General features: G+C 51.3%; 1 protein-coding gene across 3 annotated transcripts in view; it reads left to right on the forward strand.

Moving 5' to 3' along the window:
* LOC135900796 (endoplasmic reticulum transmembrane helix translocase) overlaps nucleotides 1-25917 on the forward strand; it is a 602974-nt gene extending 577057 nt beyond the window's left edge. For all 3 annotated transcript variants that reach the window (XM_065430378.1, XM_065430377.1, XM_065430379.1), the window contains one exon: nucleotides 25756-25917. In XM_065430378.1, the coding sequence (XP_065286450.1) occupies nucleotides 25756-25863 (108 nt within the window). In that variant the 3' untranslated portion in view covers nucleotides 25864-25917. The remainder of the gene's footprint in view (nucleotides 1-25755) is intronic.
* The last annotated feature ends 685 nt before the right edge of the window (nucleotides 25918-26602 follow it).

Below are 26602 nucleotides of genomic sequence, written 5' to 3' on the forward strand. Positions count from 1 at the left end.
CAAGATGAAGCAAGTTATGAAACGCAATGATGAGGACGCCTTTAAAATGTTAGCGAAGGATCCGCATACCGTGGCTGAAGTTATCAATTTGTGCCAAAGTTTTGACAAGCTACGGGAACAACGCATCTTAGCTCGGCGCCCACCGCCCACGGAAGATTTGTTAGCAGCGTTGGTTATTCACGACAACCACACAACTTTGCTGATACAAATAAAAGAATTTGCGCAAGGAGGTCGCGCGACAGCTCTCGATTTTGCCGACCACGGAGAAGCCTTCTCAATATTTGGCTCCAGCGATCCGACAGATAATTCAAGAGCAAGTGACTGAAGCTCTTTCACCTCCTTGTCAGCCGGCTTCCGTGACCGCGCCTCTGGTGTATGCTGAAGCTGTTGTACGGGCGCCTCTTCTGCCGGGGTTCTCTCCTCGGCCTTCAGCGCCTCGCCCGCCGGTGTTCTCGCCTTCGCCTCGCCAGCCGGCGGCGCCCTTCTTCAGTGCAAAGCAGCAGGGTACAAATCCTTGGCGCGCTGCTGACAACCGCCCAATATGCTATGCCTGCGGTACCCCGGGACAATAGCGTGCTTCTGCCGCCGGTGCTTGCCGGCCTTCGTGGGCAGCCCGCGACTACCCAGCTCCGGCTTCCGACCATTCCGTATGCCTCAACGACCACCACCAAAAGTCTACGCTGCTGATGACATACCAGCACCGCAGTCACAGCTCTACGGTGCTCGTCGCTCGCCTTCCCCTCGTCGGCGCTCACTCTCACCTACGCGTCATAGGCCCCGTGCCAGTACTACTGAGGCGGAAGACTGATTTCCGCAGTTCCTGAGCCACGAACTGCGTCATCGTCGGAACATCAAAGTCCTCGTTTTCCCCCGCTAACATTTTGAAGTGTCCATTGATGGCATCAAATCTCTTGCGCTCGTCGATACAGGTGCTGCTGTATCTGTGATTAGTGAGAAGCTTTGTCGTGCATTACGGAAAGTGACCATGATGCCTTCGGTACCGTTGCTTAGAACAGCCAGTGCACAATAAGTTCAGCCAGTCCTCATGTGCACTGCCAGGGTGCTGATTCGAGACATGTTGTAATCGATTGATTTCTTTGTGTTAACTTGATGCTCCCACGATCTGATTCTTGGTTGGGATTTTTTGTCGTGCCAATGCTCTCATTCACTGTGCATGTGCTGAGGTTCAGTTCTCCGTTCTGTGCGATTTGCCAACTCATGACTTTCAAGCTCATGATGTTAGCAGGATCCGTGTAGCTTAAGATACTGACCTTCTTCCTCACAGTGCTGTATTTGTCCCTCTTTCATGCGCTTCGCTTGCCCCAAGCGACGGTCATGTTTACACCCGCGGCCATCTTCATTCGCCACCAGCCTATATTGCTGTCTTTCGCCCTCCTCACGGTTCATCATGGTGCTGCAGAAATACTGATTTCTAACCTAAATTCGTACACTTTGGCTTTGCACTGTGTCGAGACTATTGGTACCATCCAGACTGTGGATTTCCCTGTTGCCAACGACGTGGATACTGCCAACGTAACAGCACTGACACCCCACGTGTCATCTAACCGAATATCACCGGATATTTTTTGTCGCTCTATTGCCGATGACCTCGAGCCGACACAACGTGAGCGGCTAGTTATTCTTTTAAATCATTTTCACGCCTCATTTGACTGGAACCAAGTATCATTAGGCCGCACAAGTACAGTCTCTCATCACATTGATACGGGACATCACGCACCATTACGCCAGCGTCCGTACCGCGTGTCATCTACCGAGCGTCGTGTCATTACCGAGCAAGTTGAAGACATGCTTGAACGTGGTGTTATCAAGTCATCCTGCAGCCCTTGGTCGTCTCCTGTGGTACTCATTTAGAAAAACGATGCCTCGATTCGTTTCTGTGTGGACTATCGTCGCCTCAACAAGATTAAGCGGAAAGATGTCTATCCTCTACCACGCATAGATGACGCCCTGGATTGTCTACATGGTGCCGAATTCTTTTCGTCTTTGGACGTGCGATCAGGCTATTGGCAAGTGCCAGTGGATGAATCCGACCGCTCGAAGACAGCTTTCATTACACCTGATGGCCTGTATGAGTTTACAGTAATGCTATTCGGCCTCTGCAATGTGCCCGTGACATCCGAAAGGATGGTGGACAATATTCTGCGAGGCCTCGAATGGAAGACGTGCTTGTGTTATTTAGACGACGTGGTAGTTTTCTCCCCTTATTTCACCACTCACCTCTCTCGTCTACGCAAAGTCCTTACTTGCCTTGCCACCGCCGGCCTTCAACTTAACTTGAAAAAAATGGCTGTGGCTTAAGTAAGGTTAAGCCCAGGATGCGAAGCATACTAGCCTTTATTTTAGTTGTTGAACCACTGTTTAGCCTGGTGAACTGCTGTTGCTTGGCTATATTTGGTTCGGCTAGACGAAGAAACAACTCATGCATTACTGCTTCGCCTTCAAGAGTGGAACGCGACAGCGTTCCCGTCGACCCGCCAAGGGGTGTAAGACAATGGGCTACAGGGCAGCGACTACGCGCCCCGCATTGGACGCGGTGAGCGACGAGCAAAGCAGCGTTCGGCGCGGCAACGAAATGTGCGCCTGAGCAAGAGACGCACGCCTTAGAAACAGCTCGTTTCTAAGGCAACACCGCATTCACTAGAGGCGCTTTTGTACCGCCTTGAAGCATCGTACTCGTGGCTCAGTGGTAGCGTCTCCGTCCCACACTCCGGAGACCCTGGTTCGATTCCCACCCAGCCCGTCTTGCAAGAGTTGAGCCAAAGCCACTTCTCCTCTGTCGTGACGTCACGGTGTCACGTGGTTTCATGGCGACACCGCCGCGCCTGAGGAGCTGGGTTGAGCTCTCGTAATATGCTTCGCATAAAAGTGCTGCTTCGGAGCCTGCCAGCTGACCATACTTGGCCATGTCGTTTCCAAAGACGGTGTCCTTCCCCACCCTGACAAACTTCGTGCTGTTGCAGAATTTCCGCGGTGGACTACAGTGAAAGAGCTCCAAAGCTTTGTCGGTCCTTGCTTTTATTTTCGACGCTTTGTGTTCAATTTTGCCTGCATCATCGCTCCCCTGACGAAGCTCCTGGCTGGCCCTGGTGACCCTCGCGATTGGACTGCGGCATGTGACCGAGCCCTCACCAGTTTGTGTCGTCTGCTTACCTCACCGCCTGTTCTACGCCACTACAACCAAAGTGCACCGACCGAAGTTCATACGGACGCCAGCGGCCTTGGTCTTCGAGCCCTCCTTGCTCAATGCAAGCCTGGCTATCCGGAATATGTGGTTGCATATGCGAGTCGTGCCCTCACAAAGGCAGAATCCAATTATTCTGTCACGAAAAAAAAATGTTTGGCTGTAGTTTGGGCCTTACACAAATTTCGCCCTTACTTGTATGGCCGTTCGTTCAACGTTGTGACAGACCACCATGCGCTCTGCTGGCTTGCGTCACTGAAAGACCCGTCGTGTCGTCTTGGACATCGGGCTCTTCGGCTCCAAGAGTTTCAGATTCGCGTCATCTATCAATACAGGCATCAACATTCTGATGCAGATGTGCTCTCCCGATTGCCCATGCGATCCAACGAAATGCCACCATCATCCCTATAGTGTCCGGTTGCTACGCTTGCTGTACTGACATGCCGTCTGAACAAACAAAAGATCCGTGGATTGTGTCTCTCATTGAAATTCTTAACAGTTCTTCAGCGGCTTGCCCTGAAGGCCTTTGTTGCCAAGCCACCCATTTTGTGCTACGAGACGCCATCTTGTACCGCCGAAACTATCAGCCAGACGGTCGAGAATGGCTGCTAGTCATCCCATGCCATTTGCATTTCGACATATGCACATATTTCCACGCCGACCCACAACAAGCTCATGCTGGCGTCCTGAAAACCTACGAGCGGCTTCACCGTCGGTACTACTGGCGCGGCATGTATTCTTGTGTCCGCAAATACATTCGGTCATGTGCAGCCTGTCAGCGACGCAAGACATCTCCTCATACGACAGGCCCTCTGCATTGATTAACCTTTACCGTGTCCTGCACATCCTTTTGATCGGGTTGGCATTGACCTTTATGTGCCTCTTCCATGCACTGCTAATGTAAATCGGTGGATAATTGTCGCAGATCACCTCACAAGATATGCCGAAACAGCTGGACTTGCTTCGGCTGCTGCTCGCGACATCGCCGCATTCATGTTACGGCATTTCATCTTACGGCATGGTGCACTGCGAGAACTGCTCAGCGACTGGGGCTGTCTTCTTGTCCGGAGTTATTAATGAGCTACTCGCAGCGCGCATTCTGAATCCACCCCTCTTTCCTAAGTTGCTCGCCATGCTGAAGAGTGCCGCCACTGGCTCGCTCATTCACGTCGGATACCCAAGGAATCCACAAAGATCGCCACGACAACAATCAGCCCAAACACTCCTTCGCCGTGGACTCTCACGTCTGGCTGCGGCTGCCCTTCCAAGCTCCAGGCCTTAGCCCAAAGCTTGCTCCGAAATATTATGGTCTGCACCAGATCGTTGTGTGTACATCGCCTATAACAAGCATGTGACGCCCCCTTGGGCATAATCTTCGTTGGCCCGCCGGGCTTGGTGGCCTGCCAGCCTCAGAAGACAACATTGGTCACCGTACCGCAATAAACACTGATAAGCACAGCTGGTTGGCTGTCAGTCATCGTTCATCACCACCACGCTGCGGGGCGTCCATCTAACGGAGGGTGCCTCCAGCCCTCCCTCGTTCACGAACCCGGGCGGATCGGGACACTGGCGATGAGTACCCACGGATCGTCCCATTCTGCCGCAAGCAGTGAAACACCGCCCCCCGTTGCTGCTGCCATGCCGCTGTACGGAAGGCACGAGCCGTTCGAGGGAGATCGGTCCACCTGGCCAATTTACGTAGAACAAGTCCACGTGCTCTTCCAGGCAAACGAGACACCATAGGCCAAACAGTGGGACATTTTCCTGGCCAGCTGCGCGACCCGCGTCTTCAGTTTCCTGCTCGACCATCTCAAGCCAGCCACGCCGCATGTTAAGAGGGTGAGCTGCTCGCCGTACTGAGCTCGTATTTCAACCCAGCACGATCCACACTATTGAAGCGTTTCCGCTTCAACTGGAGCCGCTGAGGAGGAGAGACCCTCGGGCAGTTCGTTGCTGCTACGAGGGTTAGCGAGTGCCTGCACCTTCGGGGACCAACTGGACTCGCTGCTCCAGCACCGTTTCGTCTGTGGCATCAACAACACTGCCATGCAGATGCGACTCCTGGAGTTTCCCGACACCTCGCTGGACGACGCCGTGAAGGCGTCGTCCAGCGAGGTGTAATGGAAGCAATGGAATGAATGCAATGGAAGCGGCCGCAAAGGACGCCGGCGAAATTGCCCATGCAACTGGCTCACCATCGGTGGTAGTGGCGGTCAACAAGTTGGCGACAAAGGACAGTACCTGTGTTCGCTGTGGTGGTGCGCACTCCCCCTCACAGGGCCAGTTCTCTCAAGCGCAATGGTTCACGTGCGGGAAAACTGGGCACCTGGCATGTGTATGCCGATGGGGGAGGACGAACAGCGGACAGCAGCAGCAGCCTCGTTCAAGCCCGCGGCCAGGGTAGCTGTCGCCAGAGTACGTGGCGGGGGCGTGCTGCAGCAGGCTCAAGTTCTTCCGCGGCCAGGCTCCACGTCCTGGCCGAGGACCCGCCGATTTTCTACATGTGGCACACGGGTGTTATACCGTCGTCTGTGCCGCCGTGCATGCCGACCGTCGAAATCTGCGGGCTCCCCATTTCCATGGAGCTGGACACAGGAGCCAGCGTGTCAGTAATGTCCGGGAAACTCTTCAAGGGTCCTTCTCCCGGCATGTCCATCGAGGCTTCGGTCATGATGCTGCGCAGCTACTCCAGGCAGCTCTCCCAGGTTCAGGGTCAGGCACAGGTCAGCGTTCGCTTTGGTGACAAGCAGGCAACCCTTCCACTTTACTTAACCAAAGGGTCATCGCCGACACACCTGGGCCAAAACTGGATTCATGCACTGGGCGTTCGTCTGCCAGAGTACCCGGAAGGCAGCCTGCATGTGGTGAAAGATGTCCCCAGACTCCTGACCGAGTTCAAGTCCCTGTTCTAGCCAGGGGTGGGCACATTTGCTTGCATGACGGCTGGCATCTATGTACCTGAGGGAGCCCGGTCACGTTTTTTCAAGCCTCGCCCACTGCCGTTCGCCCTGAAGGATGGGGTCACTCAGGAGCTGCAACTGTTACAGCAAGAAGGCATTCTGGTGCCCGTCAAGACATCTGAATGGGCCGCTCCCATTGTACCTATCCTCAAGCGAGATGGCAGTGTCAGGATCTGTAGGGATTTCAGGCTTACCATCAACCCCGTCGCTACTGTCGAGAAGTACCCATTGCCCCAGATTGAAAATCTCTGGTCAGCATTGTCCGGTAGACAGAAGTTTACCAAGCTAGACCTTAGAGATGCTTACCAGCAGCTGGCGCTCCAGGATGCCTTCCGGAAGTATGTCACAATATCGACAACTTTGAGGCTCTTCCAGTACACGCGCTTACCTTTTGGCGTGGCCTCTGCCCCAGCCATATTTCAGAGCGAGATGGAAAATCTCTTCAGGGGCATGAGGCACATGGTGGTGTACTTGGACGACATCCTGGTTACTGGCAGCGACGATGGCGACCACCTGCAATACCTGCACAATGTCCTGGCATGAGTGCAGGACGCCTGTCTCAAGCTCAAGCTCGGAAAGTGGATTTTCCTGGCCCCCAGTTTTGAGTACTTGTGACATCTCATTTCCCAGGCTGGCCTAGCCCCGGCTCCCAGCAAAGTTGTTGCTGTGCTCAAGGCGCCTAAGCCTCAGTACAAGGAGCTTCCGAGCTACCTCGGCCTCATCAACTTCTACAGGAGTTTCCTGCCAAACATGTCGGAACGTCTACAGTCGCTCCATCTTCTCCTTCGAGATGGTCAGCAATGGGTCTAAAAGAAGGAGCAGGACCGGGCCTTCCAGCGCAGCAAGGAGCTAATCACCGAGGCTCCAGTGCTGGTATACTTCGATCCTGCCAAGCCTGTCGCCCTGACTGTAGATGCTTCGCCGTACGACGTGGGAGCCATCCTGGCATACAGGGACATGGATGGCCAGGAACACCCTGTGTCATTTGCTTGTCGTCGGCTTCATGCTGCAAAGCAATGCTACAGCCAGCTGGACAAGGAAGGCTTAGCCCTCTTGTTTGGTGTCGAAGGCTTCCACCAGTATCTGTGGGGCCAGAAGTTCGAGGCGGCCACAAAGCACAAGCCACTGTTAGGGCTGCTGGGGCGTGACACGGCAGTTCCTGTGCAGGCACCACCTTCGAGTGTGGTACGGTGGGCGTTGAGGCTGGCAGCTTACAGTTACCAGCTGGTTTACCGTCCGGCAAAGGACCTGGGACCTGCTGATGCCCTGTGCCACCTGCCCCTGCCTGAGGTGCCTGATGCTGTTCCAGAACCTGCTGAAGTGTTCCTGCTGGAGCACGCGTACCCGGAGGTACTCTCCAGATCCGTAGTATCGCAAGCGACCAACCGGGACCCAGCCCTGTTTCAGGTAGTTAAGGCGATGTCCCGTGGGGAGGAGTTGGTTCAGCCTGCCTATAGCCACAAGGCCGCTGAGCTGGTCTTGCAGTACGGCTGCCTACTGTTGGGTTCCAGCGTGGTGATCCCACAAAGTATCCGCTCCAGGGTCCTGCAATTGCTGCATGCGGGTCATGCTAGCGTGGAAAAGACCAAGATGGTGGCCCGACCTTGACCAGGACATCGCTCACATGCTGCAGAGCTGCCAAACTGCCAGGAGCAGCAGCGGGGCCTCACGTCACGTGGAAATCACCCTCTGGCTGTTTCCACTGAGACCGGGGTCCCGCTTACATGTGGATATTGGGGGGCCCTTCAAGGGCCATTACTTCCTGGTAGTGGTGGTAACGGTGGGCTTCTCGAAGTGGGTGGAGGTTCAACTTGTGACCACTCCATCAGCGGGCGCGACCATTGCAGCGCTATGACAGGTCTTCGCCTCCCAGGGATTGCAGGACGTCATTGTGTCCGACAATTGTCCTGCTTTCGCCAGCACAGAGTACCTGGCCTGGCTGCGACGAACGGAATCCGCCGGATGATGGCTCCGCCGTGCTACCCTGCTTCAAACAGTGCAGCCGATCGGGTGGTGCAAACCATCAAGGACAAGCTCAAGAGGAGGCAGACTGGGGATTTCCGGATACAGATTGCCCGGATACTGTTTCAGTACCGGACCACGCCCCACGATGTCACTGGCCGTGCCCCCGGTACCCGTACCGCCTACAAGGCTGTGAAATGCCCCGAGTGGCCGAATGCAAATATGTTTAGGTCATCATCATCATCAGCCTGGTTACGCCCACTGCAGGGCAAAGGCGTCTCCCATAGTTCTCCAACTACCCCCGTCATGTACTAGTTGTGGCCATGTCGCCCCTGCAAACTTCTTAATCTCATACAGGAGTATGGATGAGATTAGGATGATTAGGATTAAGAAGATAAGGATGAGAATAAGATTAAGTAGATTAAGATGGGTATGGATATCTCAGGGTATGGATAAACAAAGGGCAGCGATACACGGAAAAGCACGAACAGTCTCTTATATCTAAAGGGCGAAGAGATGCCGGGATAATGAAACAGAGGGCATTGTGAGGGTGCAACAGGCATGAGTTACTGAGAGGTATTTTGAAGGGAGTAATGGTGCCGGGGCTTACTTTCGGGAATGCGGTCCTGTGCTTTAGGGCAGAAGTTCAGTTGAGACTAGAAGTAAATCAGTGAGCTGTTGGAAGATTAGCCCTAGGTGCCCACGGGAAAACCACGAATGAAGCAGTACAGTGGCTATGGGCTGGGCATCGTTCGAAGCCTGGGAAGCTCAGAATAAAATCATATACGAAAAACGCCTGAAAAAATCTGACGCTAGCAGGTGGGCAGATAAGGTATTTAAATACCTATACACTAAGAGCGTTGACTCCCAATGACGGAAAAGAACTAGGTAGCTAACCAGTAAGTATGCCAGACACGAATACGGGGAAAGACAGAGCATAAAACTAAATGTTAAAAACGCGGAAGGTAAAAATTGTATAAATTCAGTGGAAAAGAAGCATAGTGTTGAACTATATCGGTACTGGAAACAGCAGATCAAGAAGGACGCATTTTATAACTCAAGAGGCAGTGCCCTACACTTTGAAGGTAGGTGAAGATGTCTTAAAACGCGCAGCTAAAAATTAAATTTAACGAAGACACATTTACTGGGTGTGCTAAATCTGTAGAAACAATAGAACACCTCATACTAAAATGCGATGGTATCCATCCCGATGCGGGCACAGTCACGCTTCCTGAGGCTCTAGGGTTCAGAGAAAGCAATAGTAATGTAATTAAATATGCGTTGGAAATTAGCAAAAAGCGATTGGTGGATTGGTGGCTCAATAGCAGAGAGGTGACATAAGGTTAAAAGTGTAAGAAGACGTGTTTAAAGGGATTGCGAACTTTAATAACTTGCAACACAGTTAAACAAAAAAAAGCTGAGCATGGTGGCAACTGCCATCACCCCGTTTCAAAGGGAACACTCCTACCTTCCATCCATCCATCTATGAGCTCCTGCTGTGTCTGATGGTCAAGGCACCCTTGGACGTCTTGCATCCGTACCTCCGATCCACAGTGCACCTGAAGCAACTGAAGCAGAAGCTGGCTGCTGACCGGGGGTGCCGTCCCGGGCCTTTGCTGGAGTTGGGGCTCCAGTTTTCGCCAGGAACTTCCGTCCTGACCCACACTGGTCGGCGGGACAGGTGTTTTCAGCGCCTCATCGCAGCTCGTCCGCATGCCAAATGGGGTCACATGGCACAGACACGCCGACCATGTTAGGCCTCGCATCGATACCTGGCTAGCACTCTCGACTGCCACTTCAGAGTTCCAGCCCGCCGGAGGACTAGCGGCAACACCAGTAGCTTCCATCGGAGTACCGCCTACCTCGGATGCGGCAAGCGTTGCCAGTCGTGCGGCGCCCATTGGGCCGGTGTCGAGGCCGGCACTACTCACAAGGCCGACCACTGCGGAGTACTCGACGGCGGAGGTCACCGAAACATCTTCTATCGCTTCCATCGGAGTGCTCCGATGGAAGCCACTGGTGTTGCCACTAGTCCTCCTGCGGGCTGGAACTCTGAAGTGGCACTCGAGAGTGCTAGCCAGGTATCGATGTGAGGTACTCGACTGGGTAGCAGGCACCGTCGACTTGGCTGGGACGGCGGCAGAGCCTTATGCTCTGAACGTGGATGTTTGTTTCTTTTAGTTAGCAAACAAACTGCGGGTAAGGGGGTGTAACAAGCATGTGACGCCCCCTCGGGCATAATCTTCGTTGGCCCGCCATGCTCGGTGGTCTGTCATGCTCGGTAGTCAACATTGGTCACCCTACCAATAAACACCGGCGAGCACAGCTCCTCGGCGGTCAGTCATCGTCCATCACCACCACGCTGCGGGGCGTCTGTCTAACGCAGGATGCCTCGAGCCCTCACTTGTTCACGAACCCGGGCGAATCGTAACATATACTTCGAGCAGTCGCTGAGTTTCCGAAGCCTCAGACCATGAAAGAACTTCGAAGCTTTGTGGGCCTATGCTCATATTTCCGGCGCTTTGTTCGGAATTTCGCATCGATCATGGCGCCATTGACTCAGCTTCTATGTGGTGACACCGCCCTCTTCTCCTGGTCCCCTGCATGTGACTCCGTTTTTGCTACGCTGCGTCGTCTTCTCACTTCCCCACCTATTCTTCGCCATGTCGACCCGTCCGCTGCAACTGAGGTATACACAAATGCCAGTGGGGTCGGTCTCGGCGCCGTCCTCGCCAAACGAAAGCCCGGCTACCCCGATTACGTAGTCGCCTATGCGAGTCGCACGCTGACGAAGCCTGAGACAAATTACAGCGTGACCGAAAAAGAGTGCTTGGCCTTAGTATGGGCACTTGGCAAGTTCCGGCTATACCTGTACGGGCGTCCATTCGACTTGGTCACAGATCACCACGCGCTTTGTTGGCTTGCCAACTTTAAAGATCTCACTGGCCGCCTAGACCGTTGGGCATGACGCATCCAAGAGTACGATATTCGCGTCGTATATTGCAGCGGCCGAACACACTCCGACGCAGACGCCCTATCTCGTTCACCTTTACCTCCAGATTCGGCCTGCGGAACCACTTCCGCGCACTCCATATCATCTCTCGACATGGACTCCTTTTCCACCGCACAACGTCGTGACCCATAGATCGCTTCTCTTTTCGACTATCTATCTGGATCATCAACCATCATTGTATGCCGAACCCTCCGACGCCAGGCAGTTCATTTCGTCATTCGTGGCCAGCTGCTCCACCGACGCAATTGTTCTCCTGAAGGTCGTCGGTGGCTCCTGGTGATTCCCCGCAGCTTACGGTCACAAATATGTGCCCTTTCCACAATGATCCGCAGTGTGGCCACGCCGGAGTCTTCAAGACGTACGAACGAATTCGTTACCGCTACTACTGGCGCCGCATGTACAATATTGTACAAAAGTTTGTTCGGTGTTGTCTTGACTGTCAACGCCGCAAATCGCCGCCTTTTCGCCCGTCTGGTGCCTTGCAGTCGCTGCCGTGCCTTGCCACACCCTTCGATCGCGTCGGCATCGACCTATGCGGCCCGCTTCCTATGACACCAGACGGCAATCGGTGGATCGTAGTTGCTGTTGACCATTTGACACGCTACGCCGAAACTGCTGCTTTACCAAGTGCTACAGTGCGGGGTGTAGCCTTTTTCGTCCTATATCGCTTCGTGCTTCGACACGGCGCACTTCGAGAACTCCTCAGCGATCGAGGTCGCGCCTTCCTCTCCGAAGTCGTCGAAAGTTTGCTCTCGGAATGCCATATTATTCATCGGACAAGCACGGCATACCATCCCCAGACTAACGGGCTCACAGAGCGGTTTAACCGCACACTTGGTGACATGCTGTCGATGTACGTTGCATCTTATCATGGTAACTGGACCGCATCCTTCCATTCATCACGCTCGCATACAACACCGCGATCCAGGCCACTACGGGATTCTCACCTTTCTTCCTCCTGTATGGCCGCGAGCCTACGCATACCATCGACACGCTCCTTCCATACCGTTCTGACGCCTCCGAGTGTCTACCTGTGCCCGACGTCGCCCGACAAGCCGAAAAATGCCGCCAGCTAGCGCGCTCCTTTACGGCAGAGCAACAGCAGTGCCAGAAAGAAAACCGCACTGACACGCTTCCAAACACTACCTACGCTCCAGGCGTTCTTGCGTGGTTGTCTGTCCCTTTCCAGACGCCGGGGCTTTCCTCGAAACTCGTCCCAAAATTCGAACGGCCTTACCGAGTCTTGGAGCAAACATCTCCTGTGAATTTTCTAATTGAACCACTGTCACCACCTGAAGACTTGCTCCGGCGTGGACGTGACATTCTCCACGTCTCGCGTCTCAAGCCCTATCACGACCATCTGTCTCCTGATTCTTAAGGCGCCAGGATGGCTCTTTTTGTCCGGGGGAAATTGTAAAGAAGACGCGCCTCGCGGCACAGCCGCATCGCCAACACGCGGCTTGGCTCTGCTCGCGCTATTGATTGCTGTCGTCTTTTTGGACAGTGCTTCGGGCTGTCTCGCCGTTCCCGGTCGCTGCGCTTTTGCATTAGGAGCCGCCACTTGACCTCTTCTAACCTCATTCAATGATGTATAGGTTGTAACGATATAAGAGTACCAAGAGAGAGAGAGAGAGAAGGGAAGACGGAAAGGCAGGGAGGTTAACCAGACTGAGTCCAGTTTGCTACCCTACACGTGGGGAGGGGAATGGGGAGTGAAAGAGGAAGAGAGAGAACTTAAGTGTAGGATGTCTATAGCCGGGCACTCAAGTCTGTTGCCCTCAGGTAGCGAAAAAGCGCTCGAACGGCTTTCTGGGCCAAGGAACTGTGAGACCAGGCTCCCAAGATCTTCGCTTCCGTAAATGGCCTGTCATCCAGTCTATTTAAGGCACACTGGAGAGTCTCACGTTGATTATCGAAGCGAGAACAGTGGCACAGAAGGTGACTGATGGTCTCTTCACACTTGCACTTAGCGCATATTGGTGAATCTGCCATTCCAATACGGTAGCTGTAGGAGTTGGTGAATGCTACTCCTACCCGCAGCCGACACAGCAGTGTTGCGTCACGTCGTGGAAGGTTCGCTGGTAATGTAAGTTTCAGTGAAGGGTCGAGGCCGTGTAAACGACACTTAGAGTTCTGTGGTGTATGCCAGTAACCTAACGTGATTGCACGAGCGAGACTGCGAAGCTCTCTTGCAGTGACCACCGCGGCTCTCAAGCAGATCACATTGGAACTTCTTCATTGTTCATACGCTAACCGAATTCATGTTTACACGGATGGTTCCGTCTCGGAAAATTCTACGGGCGCCGTTGTTCTACCATCTCAATCGGTCCTCATCAAGTTCAAGACTTCACACGTAACGACATCTAAAGGTTCTGAACTGGCCGCTCTTCGCGCTGCTGTCGAATATATTGAAAAAGAACCGCCCAACAGATGGGCAATATTTTGTGACTCGAAAGCAGCCCTCCAGAGCTTGCGAAGTTTACGACGTGGCAATTATGAACAGCTGGTGTCACAAATCAATGAAACCTGCCATTGCGCATCTGAAAGAGGACATGATATCATATTTCAGTGGCTGCCGGGACACTGTGGCATCGTTGGTAATCACCTCGCCGATGACGCTGCCCGACGTGCCCAGGCTGGCTCACCAACACTCCTTATACCTTTATCCAGAGTCGACAATAAGAGTACCAATTTATGCAATAGGGCTATGAAGAAAACATGCACATATAACAATACTTTATTCACCACATATCGAATATAAGGATCAAAATAGGGCTTTCGGAGGTGCAGTGGGAGATCGTTGTTCGGAGCACGCTTTCAGTTTCGCCGCGCACGGTTGGCCTAGGCTACGGCAATGTCGCCAGCCGCTGGGTGCGGTCACATTTTTGGTAACGTCAGAATGACGCCATGCAGTTAGTTATTTTGAAGCCGTGCACATCATCTGCTAGGAGCAAAACGCAACAAAAGATGTGCAGTTGGAGCGGTCCTGCGCCCGTTACAAGACCAGCTTCACGTGGCACGCCTGGTAGGTTATATTGGATCCAAAGACAAGCTTTTGTAGAACTGTTGACCAGGTTGCAGGCCTTTGGCAGTCGCGAACTCAGATCGGCAGTATCCTACTTGTAACATGGCAGTAGTGTGCGAGCAATTTGCGTTTGCAAATATATCCACAGCCATTCGGCTTCTTTTTTTCTTTTCTTGGTCTGGATCACCCATTCTGGAGCTCCATTGGATTCCATGTGCTAAGGTGGCACCAATACACCACCTATTCCTTTTCATGAATGCTTCATCCTGCTCACATATGAATGAGGCTCCATTATCTTGCGCCACAATGTCTGGCAGCTCCTGGCTAGCAAACATCGCTTCTCAGTCAAGCTATAGTGCCTTTTGTGAAAGGTAGTGAAAGTGGAATCCACTTTGAGAAAGCATCGACTGCAATGATAAAGTCTATAATCAGGTAAGGTCTGGTATAGCCTACATGGAGTCTTGACCATGGCATGACAGGCACTGCTTGTGCTGCACGCCGCTGCACCTGGCAGATGCGGCATGCAATGTTATACCCAGTGAAGGCCACCACACTTTTTTTCACTGCTGTCCTCTTTGACACTCCTTGATGAAGCAGGTTTTACTGTAAAATGATGTTGGGACAATCACCCCTTGGCATGCAGTTTCCTTCTTCACCCAAATCTAGCCTGTGACCACTCCACAATACTTCTTTGACTCTTGGCAGTGCTGGATTTCTTGCATCTGCAGCGGCATTGGACACAACAGAACATTGGGGCAAACCCCTTCAGGCATGAACACATTGGCTGGACAGTGAATTCTTCATTCTACAGTTGCAGAGGGCTCAATCCATTAGCATGTGCAGTGTTGGGCCCGCCCTCTAACTGAGAGTATAACAATACCCTGAGAAGTTTCAGAGCCTTCCGTAGCGCTCTTGGAGAGCAACGTTCAGGAACGGGTGCATTTGCTCCCAGTAAGCCTACCAACAGTTTGTGGTCTGTGATGGCTTCAAGCTGTCGCCCCCGCAAATAAGCCTAGTCCTGGTGATGCCACCTATTCCCTTCTTGTCCAGCTGGCTGTAATTTCTTTCAGCAGCGACTAAACTTCGCCATGCAAAGACAACAGGACATTTTTCTCCACGGGGTTCTCGCCTGCACCAGGAGCGGACCATGGCCATGCATCACAAATTAGGACCAATGGGTTTGATGAATCAAAGTGTGCCAAGACAGTGTCAGAAGCTAGCAGTACCTTGTATCTTTCAAATGCCGACTGTTCTTCATATTGACGCGCGTATTTTATGCAGAAAACAACGACGATAGGGACATTAATGGACTTCGTCTAGTGGGTCATTGCGATTCGGCGAGGACGGAGGAGACGTGTCTCTGGCCTGTTTGTTTTTGAACAAGTCCTGCGGTTCTTGAAGAACGTCTCCCTGTCTACTGTCGGCGTTCTACTGCGAAGGGTACTGACCGCGCCTGATGCTGCGGAGTCCTTCTGAGAGTCGTTCATCTAGCCCGGACGTGTTATCACCAGTTGCGACACCCAAGCGTCGCTTTAGTCGTGTCGACTGCTAGGCCTTGCCCAGGAATCCTCCCCTCTTAAACCACCTCTCTTCACGAGCTCCACACATCTCGCAATGGCTGAAACCCGCCCACTGCAAGCACCCCAAAGGAGCCGGTTTTCCAGTCCACAAGTAACCGTTCTGCATCCTCTGGTTCCCGATCGCTATCGCGGTGCAGTCTTCGAAGACATTGAAGACTGCCTTGACAAGTATGAACGCGTCGCACAGAATTATCAGTGGACTGAGCAGCAAAAGCTCTCCCACGTCTATTTCGCCCTTGATGACAGAGGCCGTGCTTGTTACGTGAACCGCGAAGCCAGCCTAACGAGATGGAGTGACTTTCGTCAGAAAATCACGGATACTTTTGCGAGTGCCGACCGACGCGACCGCGCCCAGCAGATGATGGAGCTACGGAAACAACAGCCTAATGAGTCGGTCACAGTGTTCGCCGAGGACATATGGCGCGCCTCTTTCGTAAAACCGACCTGAATGTGACTGAAAAAAGAAAGTTACCCTACCTCATGCGAGGTGTAAAAGAGCAGTTGTTCGCGGGGCTTGTGCGGAATCCACCAGTCACCGTCGCTGACTTTAAAGAGGCTACGACTATTGAGCGGGCCCTTCATCAAAGATGCAGGCAGTAAGTACTATGGACTGTCCACCAGCACCACAATCAATGCCGCCGCAGTGACTGGCGAGTATCAGAACTCCTTGCGTGAATTTATGAGAGAACTCGTCAGAGATGAAATTAAAAAGATTCTGACACCGACAGTTTATAGACCCGTAGCGTCAATCGCCGGAGTGGTGCGTGACGGAATCAGGCAGGCGTTACAAGAACTCATCCAAGTCCAAACTTTATAAACAAGATATATCTTGAGAGGTACCAATTAATTGCGAGAAGTATAATGGCATCATTACTCTAGATCGCATGCTTTGGCAGTGTCCTGTGACTTTCACGGACTGTGACAAGGAGAGAGACTGGTGGCGGCGAGTGCTACACAGTGGAATTCTTTTCGATCAAGTACAGGCCGTCCAGAAGGCCCATGATACGGCGGTAAGGTTAAACCTTACTGTCCCGACGTGGGAGCCGCCTGCGTCAACCTAAGGGTTGATCTTCAGGACATTAAATAAAGTTCATCATACCATACCATACCGGCAGCCGATCTTCAAGATCACTAGCGTCCTTACGCGGCCGCTGTCCGATGTCCACCACCCGTTACAAATACACCGCCGTACCACCAGCTTTCGACAGTCGCTCCTTGGTCGCCGCCGCAAGAGGAGGCTTCGAGGCGCACACCCGTTATGCAGCTACAGTCATGCCACCAGCCGCCGTTCACCGCGCCTTGGTCAACGCCGCAAAACGACACTACGGGACGGCCGCAAATTCGGAGAACCGACGTACGGCGCACCGTTGATCGGCGCCCACTCTGTTTTCACTGCGGAGGCGCCGTCCACATTCCGCGTCATTGCTGGCATCGCGACACATCATTTCGACCTTTTCGTCCGTGGTCCTACGGTCTACGTGCAAATGACTCCATGCTACACCGCGACGAAACTGCTTTTCAGGGACCTCCTATTGCGCACCCGAATGACGAGTCTGTGCTGCATGGTCAATCCGATTTCGGCCGTCGGTCGCGTTCTCCAACCCCTCTATGTCAGATGCCTTCCCCTACTGCACGTACTTTTGCTGACTTCCGAGGACGAAGGTCGCCCAGCCCACGCCGGGGAAACTGAAGGCGGCGACCTCTGGGGGTAAGGTTGCAGGCCCACTACAAGACAATAAAAAGCTTTCAACACTCGCTGCAGAACGACGTGGAGCCGGTAAATCCTCACACCGAACCCGCCGTGGTTGCTCAGTGGCTATGGTGTTGGGCTGCTGAGCACGAGGTCGCGGGATCGAGTCCCGGCCACAGCGGCCGCATTTCGGTGGGGGTGAAATGCGAAAACACCCGTGTACTTAGATTTAGGTGTACGTTAAAGAACCCCTGGTGGTCAAAATTTCCGGAGTCCTCCACTACGGCGTGCCTCATAATAAGAAAGTGTTTTTGGCACGTAAAACCCCATAATTTTAACCCTCACACCAAAGAAGTTTTGAGTGCCGATATTGATGTTTTGGTGGACGAACAGCCGGTGACAGCGTTAGTCGACAGTGGTGCCGACTTCTCTATAAGGAGTCAGGAACTCGTCCTGCGCCTGAAGAAAGTAAAGACGCCATGGGCGGTACCTCACATAAGGACGGCAGGCGGCTCATTACTGATGCCTACTGGAAGGTGTACTGCTAGAATTAGCATCCGGGATTCTTCTTCCGTGGTCGCTTTCATCGTTCTTCCTGTGTGCTGTAACGATTTGATTATTAAAATGGATTTCCTTAAAAAATATGGCGCCGTAATTAACATCCCGGACCGCATGGTGACGTTTTATGAGAGCCGTGGTTTAGTCTATTGCTTATCGCCGCAACGCAACTACTTTTTTCTAGCAGAATGTGAAGCCATACAACAACAAATGACAAAAATGCTGGAAGACATGATCCAACCTTCAATGAGTCCCTGGGCATCTCCTGTAGCTCTAGTCAAGAAAAAAGACGGCAGCTTACGTTTCTGCGTCGACTACCGAAAAATAAATCAGGTGACAAAGAAAGGCGTGTACCCGCTTCCCCGTACAGATGATTCACTCGACATGCTTCGTCACGCGCGTTACTTCTCTTCAATGGACTTAAAAAGCGGATATTGGCAAATCGAGGTAGACCCGAGAGACCGTGAAAAAACTACTTTTATGACGCCAGACGGCCTATATGAATTTGAAGTCTTGCCTATCGGCTTGTGCTCTTCCCCTGCTACATTCTAACGCCTCATGGATACTGTGGTTTCGGGTCTGAAGTGGAAAACCTGATTAGTGTGCCTGGACGACGTCATCGTGTTTTCTGTAACGTTTGAAGAACACCTCGAACGACTTGAAGTGGTTCTGCAGTCCTTACGGTCCGCCGGCCTCACCCTAAAGCCGAAGTGCCACTTTGGCTTCGCAGAACTAGTTTCTCGGTCATGTAGTCAGCCACGCAGGTGTTCGCCCTATCCTGAGAAAATTGCCGCCGTAGCAGTGTCCCGTACCATCCGATAAAAAGGCTGTCAGGCGCATTCCTTTGCCTCTGTGCCTATTACTGGCGGTCTATTGCGGACTTTGCTCGCATTGCTGCACACATTGCTCTACACTGATGCCGGCATTGTTGGCTTAGGAGCATGTTCTTGTGCAGTGGCAGGAGGGCGCAGAAAGAGTACTTGCCTATATGCAAGTAGAACACTCACGCACAGAGGATAATTACTCCACAACCGAGAAAGAATGCCTCGCTGTAGTATGGGCGGTTATGAAATTTCGCCCACATTTGTATGGCCGCCACTTCACAGTTATCAGCGACCACTGTTACGATCGGCCTGCAGGGGTACTGACCTAGCGAACCTTTTCCGGCCCGCTACAGTGTCCTCGATCGTCCTGCGGGAGTGGCGATCTTCGGAGAACTGGCGATGCCAGCAAAGTTAACCGAACATGCAACTCCTTCGGAGAACTGGAGACCACTGCAAAGTTCATCAACCATGCGTCTCCTTCGGAGAGTCGGCGACGTCAGCAAGGCTAGCCACGTTCGGCGGACCGAGTATTGTTACTTGATTCGCTGTTCGGAGAACTGGCGATGCCAATAAAGTTAACCGAACATGCAACTCCTTCGGAGAACTGGAGACCACTGCAAAGTTCATCAACCATGCGTCTCCTTCGGAGATTCGGCGACGTCAGCAAGGCTAGCCACGTTCGGCGGACCGAGTATTGTTACTTGATTCGCTGACGCCTTCACGGTCTACTTGCAGCAAGAGAGTTGCTGGAAAAGGGTGCTTTGCAGTGCGTTTTTAGGGGCCCCAGAATTCGTCAGAGTCTGCTGACAGTTGTGGCGGCTGCCTGAGATGTCAGCTCTGGAATCAAGAGGCGCCCACTGGGATCAAGCGTGACAACCTGTCTACGAGGACCCGTTCAACTAGGTGGGTTCTGGGAATCCAAAGTGCGTATGTGTGTGTGTGAGCCCTCCCCCTCAAAGGCGGGTCGACTACGCCTCCAACGACTGTGGACGGTCTGATTGGACGAAGGTTGGACAGCAGTTTTCTCTCACCTAGAGATCTAGGTAGGACAGAGGGTTTTCAAGCAGCAGTTTGTCGGCTGCTAGGTGTGCTTGTGTGCTTTGTGCTTGGGGCTTCGTGCTCTCGTTCTAGTGTGCATCGTACTCGTGTGCTCTGTGCTTCGTCTTGCGTGCTCCATTTGGAAGTCATGCTAGACGGTTGAAATGTACCTCCTGTCGTAATGTAAATTCTGTAAATAGATCCCGTACTCCTAGTTCTCGATGAGAGCAAGTTCCTCCCTACAACCACGTCGCAAGCTTGGGTGAGTTACCACAGCTACCACATATTTCATCCCCGACCACAACCCGTACAACTGGTAACCAGCGATGGGAAGTCCCTCCCTTAAACTACATCTAAACCTTACAACTGGTTGCCAGCGGTGGATTGTCCTCCAACTCGTACACCACCATTCACTGTGTTGGTTGACAAACCTTAAGGATACATCGGGACGATTGGCGCGTTGGAGCCTACGGCTGCAAGTGTTGGACATGACTGTCAAGTACAAGTCGGGGAAACGACATACGGATGCTGACTGCCTGTCTCGATCGCCGATAGAGTCGTCTGCTTCACCCGAAGAAGATTCAGCATTTCGTTGTGTTCTGGACACATCCACCATCGCGCAACAACAACGGGACGACCCTGAGTTGCTTGAACTCATCAGTTACTTAGAGGGCAGATCTGCGAAACCGCCTAGAGTTTTTGCAAGAGGACTGTTGTCGTTTTGGTTGTGGGCCAAAGTCCTTTACAAAAGAAACTTTGCTTCGACCGGATCCCCCTGTCAGCTCGTCATTCCTGCACCTCTTCGTGCGGAAGTACTTCAAGCCTGTCACAATGAGGTAACTTCTGGTCACTTAGGCTACACGAGAACGTTGGCCAGAGTGCAGCAGAAGTACTACTGGCCGAGACTTACCACCACCGAAAACATCACGTTCGCACTTGACTCGACTGCCAGAGGTGCAAGTCGCCTCCATCGAAACCAGCCGGCCTCCTAAACCCGTCCAAGTTCCTCGAAGACTATTTGATCAAATCGGAATGAATGTGTTGGGCCCACTTCCTACTTCTACTGCAGGGAATCGCTTTGTTATCGTCGCAGCCGAATATCTCGCACGTTACGTTGAAACAAAGGCAATCCAGAGAAGTACAGCAGCCGTGGTGGTGCGCTTTTTCATTGAGCATGTTGTGTTGCGACACGGCGCACCAACCGTCGTAATAAAAGACCGAGGAGCGGCATTCACGGCTGCGCTTTTAGATCACGTCTTGCTGCTAAATGGAACGGCTGATCGGAAGTCAACCGCCTACCACCCACAAACCAACGGATTAACAGAACGCCTAAACAAAACAATTGAAGACGGGGTCTCCATGTACGTGTTGTTGAACAGAAAAATTGGGACGACATCCTACCTTATATCACCTTTGCATATAACACGGCGAAACAAGAGACTACGCGCATGACTCCATTCACTCTTGTTCACGGACCGGATGTACGATGTTGGATGCGATGCTTCCATACGACTTTGACGACGCTGACACGGACGCCGATGTGTTTACGCAACGCGCAGAGGAGGCTCGGCAGCTCGCACGCTTGCGGATCTGCCAGCAGCAAGACTACGACGCTTGGCGCTATGATCTTCACCGTCGAATAGTTATTTATGACGTCGGGCACAGTGTGGGTTTGGACACACATACAGAAGCGAAGCCTCCGAAAAGCTGTTAAGGTGATACTTCGGACGATATCGAGTGATGTCAGTGATGTCACAGACGAGGTCGTTCCCGATAGTCCTAATTGTACGCGGCGCCGCACGCACCGTCTTGAACTTGTGCACGTTGTCCGTATGAAGCCGTATGTGAGCGAATAACTATGCGAGAGACCCTTACTTCCACAAGTGACACTTCTGGGCGGGTATTCTGTAAGAGTCCACCTAGTGTACTGTCCATTTTGGCCGCTGCTGATTGGATGCAGCTGTACGAGCGACGAGAAGACGAGCGGCCCTAGCCAATCAGCAGCGGCCGAAATGGACAGTACGCTAGGTGGTCTCTTACAGAATACACCCCCCCCCCCCCCCCGGTCTAGCATCAGGGCGATGCTCTCTTAGGGAGGGACAAATGACGCGTGTAACGTTCTATGCAGAAGACAACGATGATCGGGACATTAACGGACTTCGTCTAGTGGGTCAGTGCGATTCGGCGAGGACGAAGCAGACGTGTGTCTTGTCTTTTTGTTTTTGAGCATGTTGTCCTGCTGTTCTTGAAGAACGTCTCCCTGTCTACTGTCCGCGTTGTACTGCAACAATATGTCCAGCGTCAGGGGGACCCAGCTACCAGCAACCTGTTAAAGAATGTAGAACTGTGGAAAGGTTGGGCATAAACATTCTACAGTCGACTTCCGTTAATTCGACCCTGACGTGACCAACAGAACTAATTGATTTAATGATCAAAATAACGTACAGCGCGATAGACAAGGACAGTGATAGACGACATACACAGCGCTGACTTCCACCAATATTTTATTGTGTTGCCACATCGTGTGTATATATACAAAAAGAGGCATGCGCAGAAAATGTACGACAGTCACATGGGATGTTCTAACAGCAAGAACCGGCGGGTTGAATGATCCAGAGGAATATCCAGAAGTCTGTACGTACCGCTGAATCATTTCACAGTATTCGCCTTACTCCAACACGCCCCCAAATCAACTGCACGCGCACTTTTTTACGTGTCCAAAGCGGAAAACTAATGTAGAAATGTCATTAAAGCACCTAACTTTAACTTTAAAGCTCCTAACTTAAGCTCCTAACTACTACTTTTTTGTATGCACCTTTGCCCTCTTGCCTGGGCCTTCTAAGGCCTGCAGTATCCCTAAATAAATAAATAAATAAATAAACAAAATAGAAATCTAAGGCACATCCGATTTTTTAGCAAGAGAAATAGGCAAGTGTCTAATGCACAATGGCGGCTGGGGTCCTAAGGTCATCTTCGCCGCACGATAGTTTTAAGGTCAGCTTTGCCGCAATGCGTACTTTTTATGCAATAAAGCATATAAACGTCACAAGGGCAGTTTTTGTTTCATGTCCGATTGCACCGTGCGGGTAATTTACAGCCCAATTTCCCTGAAGAAAAAGAGGTACACATTATAATCGGGTAAATGCTATAATCAGACATTGTGAACTACTGTTATTGCTTGAAAACCTTGCTAGGCTGGGCTGGCCGAAAATAGGCGTCTTGGACGGGTGATGATGCGTGTTAAACACATTCACTGTCCCTAAGCTGTGCTGAGAGAGATGCTGCGACTAAAGGGGTCGCGCTTTGGGGCCACCATAGGGGTCAGGTATGTTGTGGCTCGATCTCACGTGCGAGAGATCAAGTCGCCATCCTAGGCTCACCCTTGCACGATTTCACTCGCACCTACAGCATACAGTGCACGGCCGCAATGTTATCGCACTTGGACCTTATACGGAACTTGATACCAATACCGACGGCGGAAATGTGCCTGGACGTTATACGGGACTTGATACCAATACCGACGGCGTAAATGTGCCTGGAGTGTCCGTATATTGCGTCACAATATCTATTGTTCTCAATTGTAAACATTCATGCTTGGAAATCTTACTAAGCAGGAAGATATCAACAAAGTTCTACTGTATGTGAATTACAGTAGAACTTCTAATGTATCAAAGAAAGAACCGCGCTTCAACACGGGACACAAAGGCGGAACCACACACCGTCGGTGTAGCGTCTTGAAGCGCTGTTCTTTCTTTCTCTAATTATTATCGCAACTAGTCTTCAGTTAGGGAGCCAGATGCATATTTAATTTTCTTTATAGTATACCACTTTTCTTTTGTAAATAAAGGTGTTTTGTTATTCTACTTCACCTGCTGGCTGCGAGTGTTAAGTTCTGAATCTGGATAGCCAAATTAAGGCGGATGCCAGGAAAGCATACGCAGAATTGGAAAATAATATTGTTGTAGTGCATAAAAAGAAATCGTTGAAAGTGTCAAATTTTTTTAGCAATGCCAAATATCATTTTTGTTCGTATAAGTACTTGTGAAACGAATTTGGTGAACTTGCAGCCACAATGTTGTCTTTGTAGAATAGTACAAGCTTTGGTGTTGAAAAATGGTTCTTTCTTTCTTCATGCGCAGATTTCGAATGTGAAAGCATTACTTTTATTAGCCATCGTTTAAAATATTGTCTGAGTGAAGATTTTTTTATGCAGAGAAAGGTGTGTGAGCACACAACTTCCTTGAAAAACAAGCTTGGGTAAGGCACAATGTGTGGTTTTGTTCTCCATTTAAGATTTTTGAAAATGAAAGTAGTTACTGTGCTTATGTGATCATGCCCAGGAGTATAATGCAATTGATGATAGCTGGCGCACAGTAATTTGGTGGTTGAAGATGTTCACAGTGGCCTTCTATTATGGTTGCATTGGTTATGCTCTATGATTACAGTCATGAAATTTTTTTGTTTGCTTATATTAATACTAAGTAACAAGAATAATGAGTGCAGCTGTGGCTCAGGCCACTGGTTTGATTTTCAACCGCAGTGACCAATAAAGGCAGAATGCTGAAAAAGGTGTGTACTGAGTTAAGGCTTGTTGGTTCTGATTCATAGTCAATGAAAATCAGTGCGAAAGGAGGTCCTCGACCTGCCGCGCATGTATGTGTGTCGCCTTGTCATTTTGCACTGTTCACTATATGTGCCGAGCATTGCATGCACATTAAAGAGCCTTGGGTGACAGCATCTGTCATAATCTGTGTGCTTGTTTGCAATATGTTAAATTGCACAATTTACTTTGTGCAGGTGTTATTCCTTGAATGGCCCCTCACCAGGCCCCATGGCAAATTTAGGCTATACGCCGGTAGTTATGTGTCCTCTAGGGAGCGTTCTGCCGCAAAAATTTTTCAAATCTGCTTATTAATAGCGAAGATAAAAATGTTTCAGTGCCGCGAACCCGTGATTTCAGCCGGCGGGCTCCATTGCGAGGCAAGGCGCTCTCTCCACTCGCCCCGTGTAGCCTTCACAAGCTAAATTCCTTCCCTGCGTTCTCCCAACCAGACCTCAAGGATCGCGTGACGTATACGTCACAGGCCCCGGCTTAATTTTTTTTCTCCTCGCTTTTTTAAATTTTGCGCTACGCATTTCCGCGCCGCGTGCGAGCTGTTGTCTCGTTCGCGCAGCGCACGATTCGGTGCGCTGTGCATAAAGAAACATGACTTGCGGTATAATTCAGTGCTACACGATTACAGAGGCAGAACAAGCGGATCGCAGAGCGTGATCACGCGCTGAAAACGGTAGAAAATTTCATAGTTTCGGTACCTACGCACACGACCTCAGGACCGTGGGAACAAGCAGACGAAGCGGAAGTACATCTCGCTTGTTTCGGTGCGAGGTAAAACTAACAACACACAGACATTCTGCTTGTGTGTTTTATTATTTCTCTAAACTTCAATTCTTCAATTCAAGCAACAGATTGCACAGATAACAGATGTTGCCTTGAATAATTCTCGAAGTCACGTGTCACCACGGCCTACGTCACACTGCGGACACGATTACGTTGGCACAGGAGCCAGACTATGTCACCGTCCTTCTCCGAGCCGATTCGCCGCGAGTGAAGAGGGAAATGGCGTTGGGATTGAAATTTCAGGCCTCACCGCGGCGCGAAGCGATGTAATTCTTTGCAAACACGATCGTTGGCGCGCATTGTATGCTCTGCACTTGTCAGCTCAAAATGGCCAGACCTTGTGAGGGGCCCTTTAACATGGGCAGTTCTCGGTTAGTACTCTATAGAAGAATGCGGGTATGACCCTTCCATTGCTTGCAGGCAATCTGCTTTGGCAATAAACTGAGCCAAGAGCCGGGGGTGTTTTTATTGAATGGCCGCCCACTCCATTGTTGCTCTTTTTCAGATGCAGCGGATCATTCTGCAAGTGCTGGCCTTCGACCTTGTCTGCGCATTTGTTGTCGATCGCACCTGTCTTTTTATCTTTGGCCAGGGGAAGCTGCGCAACTTTTGAGCAGCTTCCGCCTGGGCGTAATAAACTGCAGTGTCCTTCCTGCATAAGCCGCAATGCTTTGTTTCCTTTCCAGCAACTCCTTGGAAATGAGCTTCCTCCAGTGTTTCTACACCAGGTCACCTTGGTGTTTTCATATAGTTTCAGTCAGAAAGTTGGGGATTCAAGCACACAGGTTTATTTTGCAAGAATATGCTTTCAGAAACTAAATTTACTTCATAGACTTACACAGGCTGCAAAGGTCATCCGCAGGGAACGAGCATTTGCAGTCTTGAAATTCTTTAGTTTATACGTGGGTGAAACGTAACACATTTTTCTCAGATTTTTTCGTTCAAAGGTACGGTTATTGCACAGTATAAATCTGGCCCACCGATAACAAGTTCAAGTTTATGCATTTGTTGATTGCATAGCGTAGAGTACGGCACCAATAATAGCACAGTAGTTCGAGAAAGTTCAGGAGTGCTGTTTCTTGGGCTAGTTGGAATTGCATCTTGGTATGGGTTGTGCTTTCGAAGAAAGGCACACAGATGAATAAACGGGAGTGCTTGCAACTTGCAAGCAGCTTGCTTGAGAAAGAGCGGAACCCAGATGGTGTCCCTGCGAAACACGTCCAGGAAAAAGCAGAAGCTGACAGTCATTCCATATATCCATAATAAGGTCTCGCATAGCTGAAGTGGCCAGTCAGGTCGGCCTGAAGGTGCCTTTTTCAGCACCTGAATGGCTAAGCTACCTGTGTAAGCTC

This window comes from Dermacentor albipictus, unplaced genomic scaffold, assembly GCF_038994185.2.
Source record: "Dermacentor albipictus isolate Rhodes 1998 colony unplaced genomic scaffold, USDA_Dalb.pri_finalv2 scaffold_18, whole genome shotgun sequence".
Taxonomy (NCBI): Eukaryota; Metazoa; Arthropoda; class Arachnida; order Ixodida; family Ixodidae; genus Dermacentor; species Dermacentor albipictus.